Genomic DNA, 15,483 nt, shown 5'->3' on the forward strand with positions numbered 1-15,483 from the left:
TGTCTTTCATTCTTATATAGGTTCTGTCCCGAGCGTTTAGGAACCGTTTCGTGGAGCTGCATTTTGATGAGCTGCCCAGTGTAGAGCTTGAGAACATTCTCCATCAGCGCTGCAGTTTGCCCCCATCCTACTGCTCCAAACTCATCAAAGTCATGCAGAACTTGCAGGTGCGCATCTCATTTTGTTGCATCAGTTTATAAGAATCTATTTTGAGAAGTTCACGAATATTTTTTTGATATGGTGATTATTTGTATCAGTCCTTGCGTAGAGGATCCAGTGTGTTTGCTGGGAAACATGGGTACATTACCCTAAGAGACCTGTTCCGCTGGGCTGAACGCTATAGGCTGGAGAGCAGAATGACACCTCACGTGATTGGCTACAACATTTGGCTGATGACGGTAAAATCAATGACAAACTTTTGGAGTAAAAAAAAATAAATATGTCCACTACAGTTCAAAGGTTTGGTATCTGTAAGATATTTTAAATGTTTATCTTGTGTCTGTTATGTGCACGAAGGTTGCATTTATTTAGTAGTAAAACAGTAATATTGTGAAATAATAATATTACAGTTAAAAATTATAAAAAGAAAAAAAAGAAATTTATTCCTGTGATGGCAAAGCTGAATTTTCAGCAGCCATTGATCCTTCAGAAATCAATTTAATATGCTCATTTAATACTCAAGAAATGGTTCTTCTTGTTATTGATTGTGGTGATTGTTTTCTGGAAACCGTGATACTTTTTTTTAGGATTCAGTTCAAAACACCAGCATTTATCTGAAGTAGAAATCTTTGGTAACAATGTAAAAGATTTTACTGTTACTTTTAGTGCTTTTTATTATTTAAATTCAATTAGTGCCTCCTTGCTGAATGAAAGGAATTGATCAATGAATCAGTGATGTTTTACTGATCCCAAACCTTTGATGTAATATTTGAAAATTATTGCAATAATCATGGTGTTCACTCACAGGCTACATGCTGTTGGCCGGCCGTGTCAGAAAGCCAGAGGAAGCGCTGACCATCCAGAACATTTTGGAGAAGCACTTTAAAAGGACTGTGAACTTAGATGCTCTTTTCTCTGAAGCTCAGGTCACCTCTCAGTTCAGTGAGTTTTTGCGCACAAACACAGAGGCACACCGAATTCTGACATCAGGTCGATGACTTTCAATTACTAATGTTGTTCTCCCTGGTTGTTCCATTGCATTATCACATCAACAAATACCAGTAGCACTGCACAGATTAATGACAGTCCCTTATTAAGGCATCTTAGCCACCTCCACTACCCGCGTGTTCCTTATATGATGCAGGTATTTAGTGTGAGGTTTATCGATTGTATCTTGTGATGTTTATTTCCATCTATACAGATGATTTAACATAGCAAAATAGTTTAGATGAAAGGTTAAATTCTTGATTCTGATGCTTACCTAAAGATCAGTCTGATTAGCTCACTTTATTACTAATGGCCAGATTGATTGTTTTGGCTGGCTCAGTTTTATATATTGACGGTTGTTGATGGCTTGGCACTTGGCAGGCCCTTTTGTGGACAGCATTGCGGGTGTCCCTGAAGAGTTCGGTCATGTGGTGTGGACCCAGGGCATGAGGAGACTGGCTGTGCTAGTGGGACGAGCGCTTCATTTTGGAGAGTCTGTTCTGCTTGTTGGGGACACGGGGTAAGCTGTAATACAGTCCCTATTTGAACCTCAGTGAGAGGGTTTGAAAATCTGATCAGTTCCCTTTGACACATCTTAAAAGTAACAAAATGTAATTTATCAGATTAACAGTGAGTTTTTTTTTTTGTTTTTTTTTGTTTTTTAAATATTGTTTTAAATGTCGGGGGCCTTAAAGTTGAGAATTACTGCTCTAATACCAATTGAAAATGTCAACACAGGAAACTAAATTTGCCTTTAAAACTTTTAGTAGCTTAATTTATCAGATAAAAGAAGCTGAAATGGATTAAAAGTTCCTCCCCTTTACTCCAGCTGTGGTAAAACCACCATCTGCCAGCTGTTTGCTGCATTAGTTGGTCAGAAGTTCTTCTCTGTGAACTGTCACTTGCATATGGAGACGTCTGACTTTCTGGGTGGCCTGCGACCTGTCCGTCACACGGGAACCCAACAGGTAATACTCATATTTCTTAAGATTGAGTTTACAAAACTCTCATTTCCCAGTCCTATAATCAGACTGTCACCAGCTTATAGCTTATTCATCACTGCTGGTTTTGATTTGACATGAATGTATTATGTTTCAGGCTGATGCGGAGGACGGCCGTCTGTTTGAATGGCATGATGGACACTGGTGCTGGCGATGAAACAGGACGGTGGTTTTTCTAATGGATGAGATCTCGCTGGCAGATGACTCTGTGCTGGAGAGACTCAACAGGTGTGAATTTAAACTCAATCTTCTCACACTGACAGCTTATAAACAGTGTTTACATTTTACTTAAAAGTTTTTCATATCGTGTTTGTTTGAAATTTTGTAAATCATCAATATTGGCACATCTCTTGTTGAAAGTGTTTATGTGACTGGTTCTGTGCAGCGTGTTGGAGGACTGAAAAATCATTGGTGCTGGCAGAGAAAGGCAGCGGAGATGATGATGATGTTGAGCTGATCATTGCCGGAAGAAGTTCCGGCTTGTCTCTACCATGAACCCCGGAGGTGATTTTGGAAAGAAAGAGGTCAGTACATGGAAAATTAGCATGGCTAAGTAACATTATGTTGAGGTTTTTTAATATTCTCTGAAGATTAATATTAATAGTGAAACAAGTGGATTGTGTTTGCGTGGATGAAACAAGCAACCAGTGGCACTGATGTGTTTGCATGTGTACAGCTGTCTCCAGCACTCAGGAACAGGTTCACAGAGATTTGGTGCCCCCAGAGCAACAGTCGTAATGATCTAATGCAGATCATCCAACACAATCTAAGGCCTGGACTCTCTCTGGACCAGCAATGACCACCAAGGTGAATCACTCTGCACAGAGCAATCACTTCTAAAAAGCCTTGTTTCACACCCTTTGAAGTACTTGAATCTGATTGGCCGATAGCTGGATTCTACAGTCAGTAGCTTTGTATGATTACCACTAAACTACATGTAATTCATGTTTGTTGTCCTTGGTTAGTTAGTCTCCTGCTCGGTTCTAGTCTCATCATTGCTCTTCCCATCTCAGGTAAAGACATAGCAGAGCTCATGCTGGACTTCATCGACTGGCTGACCAATCAGGAGTTTGGCCGGCGGTGTATTCTAAGCGTGCGAGACATTCTGTCATGGGTGAACTTTCATGAACACCGTATGTGAGCGGGACGAGGACGGCTTCATGACCATGGGGGAGCTGGACGAGGAGGAGCCCGAATGGGACCTGCGATTGGACACCGTAACAGCCTTTATTCATGCTGCGTGCCTTGTGTATGTGGACGGAATCGGCTCAGGTGGGAGAAAAGCGAGTGCAAACTGCATTTATCATGTTTTGGTACCCATTTACCCCCAAAATTAGTAAGATACACCAGCATTTCTGGGATCAATAAGATATTTTTAATGAAGTCTCCTAAGCTTAAAAGGCTGCATTTATTTGATCAAAATACAGTAAAAACAATCATATTGTGAGACATTATTACAATTTAAACTTTATTAAAAAATATATATAATGCAGTTTATTTCTGTTGTTGCAAAGCTGAATTTCAACAGCTGTAAATAGTCTTAACATGATCTTTCAGAAATCATTTTGATATGCTGATTGTGTGCTGAAAAAACATAATTTTATCAATATTGAAAATATTGTGCTGCTTAATATTTTTGTCGAAAACGTTTTTAGGATTCTATTATAAATGGAAAGTCAAAAAATGAAGTTTTGTGAAATAGAAACTTTTGTCACATTATAAATGTTGTTATTGTGCATGTATTTTGCTCAGTTTAATGCATGCTTAATTATTAAGTATTAATTAAAAAAAAAATAAAAAAAAAATGGAAATCCTACTTACCCCAAACCTTTCAACAGTACTTAGATTTTTTTCATTTTACAGAACAAATATCCCTTAACCATGCTACTTAAGAAAATATAAATCCTTATTACTATTAATGTTAGTGTGACTTGTCCTGTGTGTTGTAACTTATCTGGAATGTCTAAATAGTTGTCTGATTTGTCTTGTCTGTTGTCTTTTGTCTAATAAAAGAGAAAAGAGAAAAGGAAAAAGAAAAGAGAGATGTATGTATAAGGCGAAGGGGAGTGTTCCTTGTGTTAAATCTAATTTTTTTTTATTTTATTTTTTTTCCCCTATTGTATAGAGGTTATTGTTAAGTACTGGTAAACATTTGAATGAACTTGGCTGGAAAACCAGGTTGATTATTGTACAATCTCTCTGTTTTCTTTGTATTTGCATAATAAAAAACAATTATAAAAAAAAAAAAGAAAATATAAATCCTTCTTAATGACCTCATTATTATTTTTATTTTTTTATGGTACCAGGAACCACAGTGTCGGCAGCAGAGAATGCCCTGGTGGCACGGAAATTGAGTATGGAATACCTGGAGAAGAGACTGAGCAGAATTACAGAGCTAGATGAGGAGATGAGGGATGCGCTCAGAGTCTACGACACTAATGTCCCCCGAGAGCCCCAGTGGGGTGAAGACTTCTTCGGCATTGACCCCTTCTACATCGCTGCAGGTGAGGAATCTATTAACATGTAAAAGTTAATATATGTAAACTGGGTGTTGTTAGCAGTTATTGTTATCAAATGGTTCCCCAGGTGGGACTTTCGGATTCTGTTTGCTACATATAGTCTGATCCACCCACAGGTTCTGAGAGTGAGGGCAGGAGTCTGTCGCACTACGCTTTGAGTGCGGGCACCACTGCAGTGAATGCTCAGAGGATATTACGGGCACTGAAGCTTCAAAGACCCATACTTCTGGAGGGCTCACCTGGAGTGGGCAAAACCAGCCTGGTCGCTGCCCTTGCCAAGGCCTCTGGGAACCATCTTGTCAGGATCAACCTGTCTGAACAAACTGTATGTCAGTTTTTCTTCAGCATTGCTTTGTTGAACACAATCTAAACTCTACCAATGCAATGACAACCATTTTTGACCGGTGTTTTTAATTCATCGTGCTGTTTTGTCCTCTCTGTGCAGGATGTTAACGGATCTCTTTGGGACAGACCTGCCAGTGGAAGGTGGGAAAGGAGGAGAGTTTGCATGGCGGGACGGTCCTCTTCTTGCTGGGCTGAAGGCTGGACATTGGATCGTCCTAGATGAGGTAAAGATAAATGGAAATGTGTTTCGGTCTTATTTTTTATATAGAGTTGATAACGATGGGTTACTTAACGTAATCCCAGGTTCTTTGATAACAGAGTGAGGTGTTTCACTATGGGAATCGCTTTGGGCGTGACCAGACCAACTACGGAAGCTCCTATGCCACCACGTCTGTCTTTGACAGACAGGTCGACCTGAGATCAGGCTCCACCCCCACCTATATTACTCAGGTCGACCCCTACGAAGTCATTAAGAGAGATTTCTTCCCGTTCCTATGCAAGGAGGGAAGTGTTGGTGAAACACCTCACTCTGTTATCAAAGAACCTGGGATTACGTTAAGTAACCCATCGTTCTTTTTCTAACTTCGCTCGGTGTTTCACTATGGGAGATATAGACCACTCCCGGATTGCAACATACGCTATACCAATCATATGGGACTTGACGTGCTGACTCCTAACACTGCATGAGCTAAGGATGGCTCAGACACGTTCAGTCTATAAAATCGCACAAAAGTGTGCGGTGTGGCCCAGCTTGCTGCAGCACAGATCTCCTGGACCGAAACACCTCTGAGTAAGGCCCATGATGTCGCCATGCCCCTAGTTGAGTGGGCCCTTAAGCCCTCGGGAGGTTGGGAACCTCTGCATGCATATGCTAAGGAAATAGCTTCTACAATCCAGTGGGACAGTCGCTGACGTGACAATGGCTTCCCCTTGTGAGGAGTAGCCCATGACACGAACAGTTGGTCATTTTTCCTGAAACCTGCTGTCCTTTCTACGTACACACGAAGTGCTCGTACAGGACACAAGGCATTCAACCTCCCCTCCTCTGGAGAAGAGAACGGAGGAGGGTGAAAAGCTGCAAGATCTGTAGTTTGACATCTATATGACGAATCCACTACTTTAGGTACGAAAGCCGGGTTAGGGCGAAAGGAAACCCTTGTAAACCCTGCAGAAAACTGCAGACAAGATGGGCTGACCGACAGTGCCTGTAAGTCACTCACCCTCTTAGCTGACACCAGCGCTAACAGTAGTGCTGTCTTGAGCGAGAGAAACTTTAACCCTATAGCTTCCAATGGCTCAAAAGGGTGTTGAGAAAGGGCCTCTAAGACTGTAGACAAATCCCACAATGGGACCATTCGCCTGGCCCCTGGCCTCTTACGTCGTGCCCCCTTCATAAATCGACTTATTAAAGGGTGCTGACCTGCTGTCTTGTCACCAAAACCCACATGACAAGCAGATATAGCCGCTAAGTATACCTTTATTGTAGAAAAAGCTTTCCCTTCATCTAGCAGATCCTGCAGGAAACATAAAATGTCCCTCACTGAACATTGAAAAGGGACAATATGAATCCGTCCACACCATTCATCAAAGACTCGCCACTTATTACTATACAGTGAACGAGTGGAAGAGGCTCTTGCACTCTGTATAGTGTGTATGACCGATGGGGGCAGACCTGCTGCACTTAAATTCCACCTTTCACGGGCCAGGCCCAGAGAGCTATCCTGTCTGGGTGAGGATGGTAGATTTCCCCCCCCGCTTGTGACAGGAGGTCCCTCCGGGGAGGGAGGGGCCACGGCTGACCCGACAGTAGTTGAACAATCTCGGCCACCCAAGGTCTGGAAGGCCAACGTGGGGCTATCAGTATCAGCGACAATCCCATTTCCCTCACCCTGGCTAGAGTGGGTGAAATCAGGCTCAGAGGGGGAAATGCATACAGCAGGACATTTGGCCATTGGTGGGCTAAAGCATCCACACCCAATGGTGCATTTCCGTCTGCCAGAGAGAAGTACAGAGGACATTGGGCGTTTTCCTGCGAGGCGAAGAGATCTACGACCGCCTGGCCATATCTCTGCCATATCTGCTTCACCACCTGGGGATGAAGCTTCCACTCTCCGTACAGGGGATTTCCTCTGGACAACAAGTCTGCCCCCCTGTTCAATATCCCTGGAACATGGGTTGCCCTGATGGATAAAAGACTTATGTCGCACCACACAATCAGCTCTTTTGCCAGCTGGTGCAGCTGAAGAGAGCGTGTGCCTCCCTGTCGGTTGATATAAGCAACCACTGTGGAATTGTCTGTTTTCACTAAAACATGCTGACCCCTGATGAAGCTCAGAAAATGTTTCAGCGCTAGAAACACTGCCAACAATTCCAAGTAATTTATGTGTTTGTGAATTAGCTGAGGGGGCCAAACGCCGTTCACAGTTCTGCCCATTAGAGTCGCTCCCCAGCCCTTTAATGATGCGTCCGTCGTCATAGTGACTCTCGACGACACTGCCCCCAGGGGAATCCCCGATCTGAGGGTCGCGGGGCTTTTCCAACGTCTGAGCGCTCTGACGCACGCATACGTCACTCTCACCTGTCGGTTGAGATGACGCCGAGAACACAGACGCAGATGCGCGACCCAGCGCTGAAAGTCTCTCATTATTAGTAGTCCCAGTCGTACTACAGATATCACTGAAGCCATTAAGCCCAGCATTCGCAGGCACAGTCTGAACGGGACAACTTTCCCCGTCTGAAAACGGGAGAGACATTGAGTGAATGACGCGATCCTCCTCTCTGTCAGAGTGACTCGATAAGAGAGGGAGTTTATACTGAGCCCCAGATATTCTGCGTGCTGAGCTGGCTCTAAGCGGCTCTTTTCCATGTTTATTCTGAATCCCAAGCTGTTGAGATGCAATAACACCATATCTGCGTCTTTGATTGCTTGCTCTTTCGACGAGGCGCAAATCAGATAATCGTCTATGTACGACAGTATTCTTATCCCCCTGTTTCTCAATGGGAAAAGTGCTGCTTCCACACATTTGCTGAATACTCTTGGTGCTAGACACAGACCAAAGGGCATTGTCTGAAATTCGTAAGCAGTGCCTCGAAAAGCAAACCTGAGATACTTCCTGTGAGACGGGTAAATATCTATGTGAAAATACGCGTCTGACAGATCGATCGTCACAAACCAGTCGTTCTGGCGGATGGATCGACAAAGTGTCTTGTGTGTCAACATTTTGAATGAATATTTCCGTAGGTGCTTGTTTAACACACGGAGATCTAGAATTGGACGCAGAGATATGCTCCCCTTCTTTGGGATCACAAAGTAACGGGAATAAAAGCCCTGACAGCTCACTTCCTTTGGCACTACTCTGATGGCTCGTTTTTCTAAGAGACAGTCTATCTCGGCCGTCAGGACGCGAGCTGACTCTCCCTCGGCCGCTGAGGCTATTATACCATTGAATCTGGGTGGTTTCATGGCAAATTGAAGCCTGTATCCCCGTGAAATCGTGTTTACAACCCACGGATGAGCTGCGCATGCGCGCCAACTGAGTATGCGAGCCGAGAGAGGTCCCCTGTATACTTCCCCAACGCCGGCGCGTTTTGATGACGTCATTACCGTCTCCGCGCTGACCCCTTCTGGAGGTGCGCGCGCTCCCTCCAGCGGAGAGGCTAGGGATACACATCTCAATGTTTGGATTTTTTTGCAATCTATCGCCCTCGGCTGACTGCCTGGCTGCGATAGTGAAACATTTATTGTGTTTAATGAGTTGGGGGAGCACGTCGCCCTCAGCCTGTGGCCTGGATGCGATAATGCATTTTTTATTAAACATTCCCCTGAACTGATGGGCGTTTGAAAACCCAGTGTAAGTGCTTGGTGACACTTGAGAACGTTTTGAACTTGATTGCTTATAGCTGGAGCCCTTACTGAACTGAGAACAACAGGGCTGGACCCCCTCTTTCTCTTTGCGGGCGGAGAGAGAAGTGACGGGGAACATTCGCGTGTCAGGTCGCACGCTTCTTCTTCCGATCCTCGGGGTGGGGTGGGCGGTTTCTCGCCGCCGCGGCCGCAAATGAATGTTTCCCCCCGGGTCCGGAGCCATCAGATCTCGGACGATAGCCCACTTGCTGTCCGCTGGGAGGCGGTCTCACACTCCTAGCTCCCGTCTGCCTTCCTCTCGCCGCAGCGGCTGCTGCAAAACCTTGCCGTGCTGGCTGAGAGGGTGGTCGCGGTGTTTGCTTGCGCGGTAAACAGAGGTTAAAAGCCTCGTCCTCCTGTTTCCTGAGGGTGCTGGTTTCTCTCATTTTCTCGAGAGCTGGTCCGAAAAGGCCCTTAGTTGGGTCGAACGCAGCGTCCATCACCTCAGCTTTTTGAGCGTCGCCTAAACCAGACAGGTTCAGCCATAACGCTCTCTCACCTGAAACGGCCAAGCCCATAACACGGCCACAGCCCTGAACCGCGCCACGAGAAGAGCGGAGAATTAGGTCGTTTACCACACATATCTCGTCCCAGAGAGCTGGGTTCGGCACTCCTGTATCTAATTGTCGCCCCATCTCCTCCAAAATCTCCGCCTGGTACGCTGACAGTAAAGTCACCGCGTTCAGCGAGCACACTGACTGCGCCGCATACTTGTACATCCTCTGATAGATGGACGCGGTCAGGCGCTCCATCTTGTTCGGCAGCGAAATTTGAGAAGAGGCAGAAATAGATCGACGATATGGATGGAGGTGATAGGCCACTGAAGACTCTATCGCTGGGGGTCCGGCCAGCCCCAGCTCTCCCATTCCTTGGATCTCAAGTTTAGAGCATCCCTTGGTCGGGAGCTTGCTCTTAAAGGGGCTACCCCAATGGCGGGACATCTCCTTCATGCACGCCGGCACGGCGGGTAGGAGTTGTCTCGTTGTGGTTAGAGCAGGCGGTAGCCTTTTCCCGTCATAAAGGTCCCTCTCTGCTCCCTCTGAATCCTGGGCCGCGGGCCACGCTAGGCCCAGTTTTGCCGCGGCTCGCTTGCATACCTCGTGCAGGTTACTGTCTGCCTGCGAGCCAGTGTCAGTCGCGCTAGGAGGTCTAGACTGCTGGACAGGGAAGAGAGAGTTGTCTTCCTCCTCCTCTTCGTCAATGTCCAAGTCGAGGAGGTCAGAGTTAGCATCGCCCTCTGCGTCCTCGTCTCCCGGCTCCTCATCCTCGTGTGCGAGAAGGCCATCGAACAGAGGAGGCATATCCGGGGATTCGGCTTCCATCATCTCAGCCCAGCTCGTCGTAGTAGCTCGCTGATGATCGTTAGCCTTAGTTTTCGCGATGGTTCCAGCCAGACATGGGTCCTGCTGACTAGCCACCGCCACTCTCAGCCTTCTCTCCAAAATTTTAACCGGCAATGACGCACAGTGAACGCACGTTTGTGGGTCCGCAAGCGACGTTTGAGCGTGCTTGGCGCCCATGCACACAATGCACATGGGATGGGGATCCCTGCCCGAGACGGTTGCTCCACATGATGATGGACACGGGCGGGGTGCGGGTTCCTTCTTCGACTCATTCCCTTTGGCGGGGGTAATGACTGTCGACATGACGGCTGGAGAGAGAAGGAGTGATTCGAAGACTCGTCGTAACACGTTAGTCCGATTAATGGTTCACAGGGTAGTTAGCCCTTTTCGCGGCTCGCCCTGACGCGTAAAGCCTATGGTGGCTTGACACCACTGAAAATCCTATCGTCGTGATAACACGCGATAATCTGAACAGAATAGCTCGCCTTGACGCGGACACTATTCGGTGTGACACTCAACACAGTACCAATCCAATCCACTGATGTCGCGTTCGGTAGCGTACTCCAATGACGGCCCGCCAGTTGAACAGTTAAGCGAAATCAGCGAAAAGTTCGGACTTGCTGAGAGAGCTTGTAGTCCCTCACGGGAAGAAAGCGAGAATGACTTCGTAGGGGTCGACCTGAGTAATATAGGTGGGGGTGGAGCCTGATCTCAGGTCGACCTGTCTGTCAAAGACAGACGTGGTGGCATAGGAGCTTCCGTAGTTGGTCTGGTCACGCCCAAAGCGATTCCCATAGTGAAACACCGAGCGAAGTTAGAAAAAGAACTCTGAAATATCTCTTTATTTTAGTTGAGTAGCTTTAATGATTGTTGTTTTTTTTCCTCTTATCTCTCCAGCTGAATCTGGCCTCTCAGTCAGTGCTGGAAGGTCTGAATGCTTGCTTTGACCATCGTGCTGAGATCTACATCCCTGAGCTGGGCATGCGCTTCCACGTTCAGCATGGGAAGACCAAGATCTTTGGCTGCCAAAACCCTTTCACACAGGGAGGAGGACGCAAAGGCCTTCCCAAGTCCTTCCTAAACAGATTCACGCAGGTAAGATTGAATCATTTTCTGTATTTTTTCTGAAAAAAAAAATACACATTTGATTGAGGATATGGATCTGCGTTCTGTATTTTCCTCATTCAGGTTTATGTGGATGCACTAACCAATGAAGACATGCAGTTCATTGGTGACTCCATCTTTCCTAACATTGACAATGCGATCATTTCAAAAATGGTGCAGTTTAGTAGCCGGGTAAGTGGGCGATGCTTAACTTCACTGTCAGGTGTTTTTCTGTTGCTCAAGCTCTTTTATTTGACACCTCCCCATATATCGTGATTTCCTGTTTCCTAAGCTTGTCCAAGAAGTGACAGTTGAACGGAAATGGGGCCAGATAGGAGGACCATGGGAGTTTAATCTCCGTGACCTGTTCCGTTGGTGCCAGCTGATGCAGACCGACCAATCGCCAGGCTTCTTCAACCCTGGCCAGCATGTTGGACTTGTGTACGCTGACCGCATGAGGACCGAGGCAGACAAGGCCCAGGTAACAATGCTAATTTAATTACCATTTATCTCTCATAACCTGGAGATATGAAGATAAAGCCGTTGATCACTAATACGTGTTCTATCCTCAGGTGTTAGCAGTGTTTAGGAAGGTGTTTGGAGAAGACTTTGAACCTTATATGGGCTCCAGACAGTTCCATATCACCCCTTTGAACTTACAGGTTGGTCAGAATAATATAATATAATATAATTGGTTAGTATAATATAATTTTTGATTTTATTGGTTTTTAATCTTGTGTGAATATATATATATATATATATATATATATATATATATATATATATATATATATATATATATATATATATATATATATATATATATAATGTAACAAAATATTGTAAATGATATTATATCATATTTTAATAGTTTTAATCCTTATTTTTAAATGTAATCCTTAATCTGTACTCTATAATAAATTGTATGTATAATAAAAGTCTTTAACATGAATAAACATTGGTGTTTGATAATATTTCTTCCTCTGTTTCACACACATACAGTTGGGTTACTCAGTCCTGCAGCGTAGTGGAGGGGCACCTATTGCTCTGGATCCTCCTTTGTCGATTACCCATCATTCTTTGCACCCTCTGGAAGCCCTGATGAAGTGTGTGGAGATGGGGTGGATGGTCATACTGGTGGGTCCCACTGCGAGTGGAAAGAGCAGTCTAGTGCATCTGCTTGCGCTGTTAACGGGACACAGACTGAGGGTCATGGCCATGAACAGCGCCATGGACACAACGGAGCTGCTGGGTGGTTTTGAGCAGGTCACTTGGAAATGACAGACAAGTTAAATATTTCACTAATTTGGTGGGATTATTGGGATTGTGATAACTTGTGATTGTTTTTAGGTGGACATCATACGGCCATGGCAGCAGGTCTTGGAGAGCATGGACTATGTGGTGGCCATGGTGACCAGACGAGGTCTGATGTCATTGGACGGGGCGGTGCAGGACACTGAGTTTCTGTTGAGCACGTGGAGCACTTTCCGCCGCTGGCTGAGAGAGGAGGGTCTGGATACCACAGAGGGCATGGTCACGTTTGAGGCCTTAAACAAACTGGAGGTCATCATTGTTCTGCTACACAAACTCAACACTAAACTCAAGGTCTTAACAGGTAAGACACTGCACTACAGCAGACAGTATTTGTCTTCTGTATGCTTTTCAACTTAACCAATTGGTTTTCTGAGACATTTGGATTTGAATTTGAGGAAGATTGAGTTGGGAGAATGAGAATGGGTTGAAATTTTTTTTTTTTTTTACATATTTATTTTTAGTATATTAAGTAATACATGTTATAATATATATATATATATATATATATATATTTATTTATATATATATATATATATATATATATATATATATATATATATATATATATATATATATATATATATATATATTATGACGGTTAATTAAAATAAGATAAAATAAATCCTTACTTTTTTTTTTTAGCCTTGTTTAAATTTTGAGTGTTTGAGTGTCATAAAATCTCTGATTGTCTCCTGCAGACATGTCAAAGCTGCAGATGGACTTCACTCTACTGAAGGAGCGGTTGGCCCAAATGCAGGACGGCTGGACTCATGGGGGCTTTGAGTGGCTGGATGGGATGTTAGTTCAGGCGCTGCAGGCTGGAGACTGGTTGCTCATGGACAATGTCAACTTCTGCAGGTCAGATGATTGTAAAAAAGTAATAATGACTTGTAGTCAAGTCTGTGTTTTAATGAATTGGTTGAGTAAATGATTCAGTGACACATTAATAACACAAAAAGTCACTGACTTCTAGACACTGCTGTAACTGATATATGTTGGATGATCTGCACTGATATAACAATCTCATCAACACTTATTACTGAAAAATAAAACATGGTGATTTGGTCGTGATATACCGTATTTTCTGGACTATAAGTCACACTTTTTTTCATAGTTTGGCTGGTCCTGCGACTAATAGTCAGGTGCGACTTATTTATCAAAATGAATTTGACATGAACCAAGAGAACTGAACCAGGAGAAAATATTACCGTCTACAGCCACGAGAGGGCACTCTATGCTGCTCAGAGCGCCCTCTCGCAGCTGGAGATGGTAATGTTTTCTCTTGGTTCTTGGTTCTAAATAAATGCGATCATATTCCAGTGCGACTTATGTTTTTTCCTTGTCATGACGTATTTTTGGACTGATGCGATTTATACTCAGGTGCGACTTATAGTCCGGAAAATACGGTATTGTTTTTTTTGTTTAGAGTTATACAACTAGTGTAAATAATGTATTCCAGGTAGACATGTAATAAAATAACTCACTATTCGTGTTACAGCCCTTCAGTGTTGGATCGACTGAATGCCCTTCTGGAGCCTGGCGGGTCATTAACCATTAATGAACGAGGGATCATTGATGGAACCACACCCACCATCACACCCCACCCTAACTTCAGGTACAAGCAAATCCTGAACCACCATCACATCCTGCTGAACCGTTTCTAATCTAATGTGAGAGTACAGTTCTGTGAGACTCTCTGCCTCTGTTCAGTCCTGTTTCTCTTTGTGTTTTTCAGGTTGTTCCTCACCATGGATCCCACACATGGGGAAATCTCTCGAGCCATGAGAAACCGTGGTGTTGAGATCTACATCCCTGGCGAGCATGAGGGAGTGTGCTGGGACACCCTGGATCTAAAGATGGTGTTACACACCCTGGGTGTGACGGGAGACTGTGTGTGTGACCTGCTGATCTCCATTCATTCAGAAATCAAGAACACAATATGGGGTGAGTGTGTGATTGGATCAAAAGTGTTATTTTTTTATCGTTGAGATACTATTATACTATTATGTTTTGATTTTTTTTTATATATATATTTTAAAAATGTTTATTTATTTAATTATTAGTTACTTTTTTGTGTCTATATTTTAATTTATTTTTATTTCAGTTTTAGTTATTTTAGCATATCAAGTTAAGCAAAATGAAAATAAGTTTGTTTTTTTAAATAATTTTTCAGTTAATTTATTTCAAAGACAGAATTTTTTTTTTTTTTTATGGTTTTATTTTAGTTTACTATAGATCATTAGATTTGTTTTGATGGAAATGCTATCTTTACTGTCCTCTAGACTCACCTGCATCATCCTTGTCATCTCTGCTCCATGCTGCGTCTCTGTTGTCTGGTCAGCTCCAGAGAGGAGTTGATCTGCCCAGTGCCCTTTTACAGGCCTGTGGAGAGGCTTATGCTTTCTGTCAACGCACCACTGCTAACCAGCAGGTACATGGATGTTTGTCTAAAAACCACAGCAAGATAAAATATGATGCCATAAAATGATGACACATCAAACTTACATCTCACTTCCTGTCTCAGCTGGCTCAGGAAGTCATTGAGAGGCAGCTGGCAGTGCTGGACTCTGAGGACTGGGGCAGTGGGCTGCTATGTGCGGGTGTGTGGCCGGACCGCATCCCCTCAGCCCTGATGTGCACTGAGGACTCGTGTTTCTCCAGTGTCCAGAGAGACGGACAGGTCCTCCTGTACTGCCTCAACACTCTCAGTCTTTACGAAAAAAGGTCAGAACGACACAATACAAACTAACCATTTTGTATTTCATAATTGGCCAAGTCATTGGTTGTAAATAAGATTCTAATATTGT

The 15,483-nt window shown here is 44.1% G+C and overlaps 1 protein-coding gene across 1 annotated transcript in view; it reads left to right on the top strand.

The window, feature by feature from the left end:
• The window catches only part of LOC113037938 (midasin-like), a 38,703-nt gene that overhangs the window by 357 nt on the left and 22,863 nt on the right, over positions 1-15,483 (top strand). Inside the window, 27 exon segments of the mRNA XM_026195252.1 lie at positions 21-167; positions 258-345; positions 348-398; positions 967-1,101; positions 1,528-1,666; positions 1,976-2,114; positions 2,245-2,377; positions 2,533-2,613; positions 2,616-2,671; positions 2,824-2,940; positions 2,942-2,954; positions 3,161-3,267; positions 3,269-3,419; positions 4,454-4,651; positions 4,783-4,999; positions 5,112-5,235; positions 11,156-11,353; positions 11,447-11,554; positions 11,655-11,843; positions 11,935-12,024; positions 12,365-12,628; positions 12,713-12,977; positions 13,375-13,534; positions 14,175-14,291; positions 14,412-14,620; positions 14,959-15,107; positions 15,201-15,400. Coding sequence (XP_026051037.1) covers positions 21-167; positions 258-345; positions 348-398; positions 967-1,101; positions 1,528-1,666; positions 1,976-2,114; positions 2,245-2,377; positions 2,533-2,613; positions 2,616-2,671; positions 2,824-2,940; positions 2,942-2,954; positions 3,161-3,267; positions 3,269-3,419; positions 4,454-4,651; positions 4,783-4,999; positions 5,112-5,235; positions 11,156-11,353; positions 11,447-11,554; positions 11,655-11,843; positions 11,935-12,024; positions 12,365-12,628; positions 12,713-12,977; positions 13,375-13,534; positions 14,175-14,291; positions 14,412-14,620; positions 14,959-15,107; positions 15,201-15,400 — 3,845 coding nt within the window.

The sequence above is a fragment of the Carassius auratus genome, chromosome 20 (genome assembly GCF_003368295.1).
Source record: "Carassius auratus strain Wakin chromosome 20, ASM336829v1, whole genome shotgun sequence".
Taxonomy (NCBI): domain Eukaryota; kingdom Metazoa; phylum Chordata; class Actinopteri; order Cypriniformes; family Cyprinidae; genus Carassius; species Carassius auratus.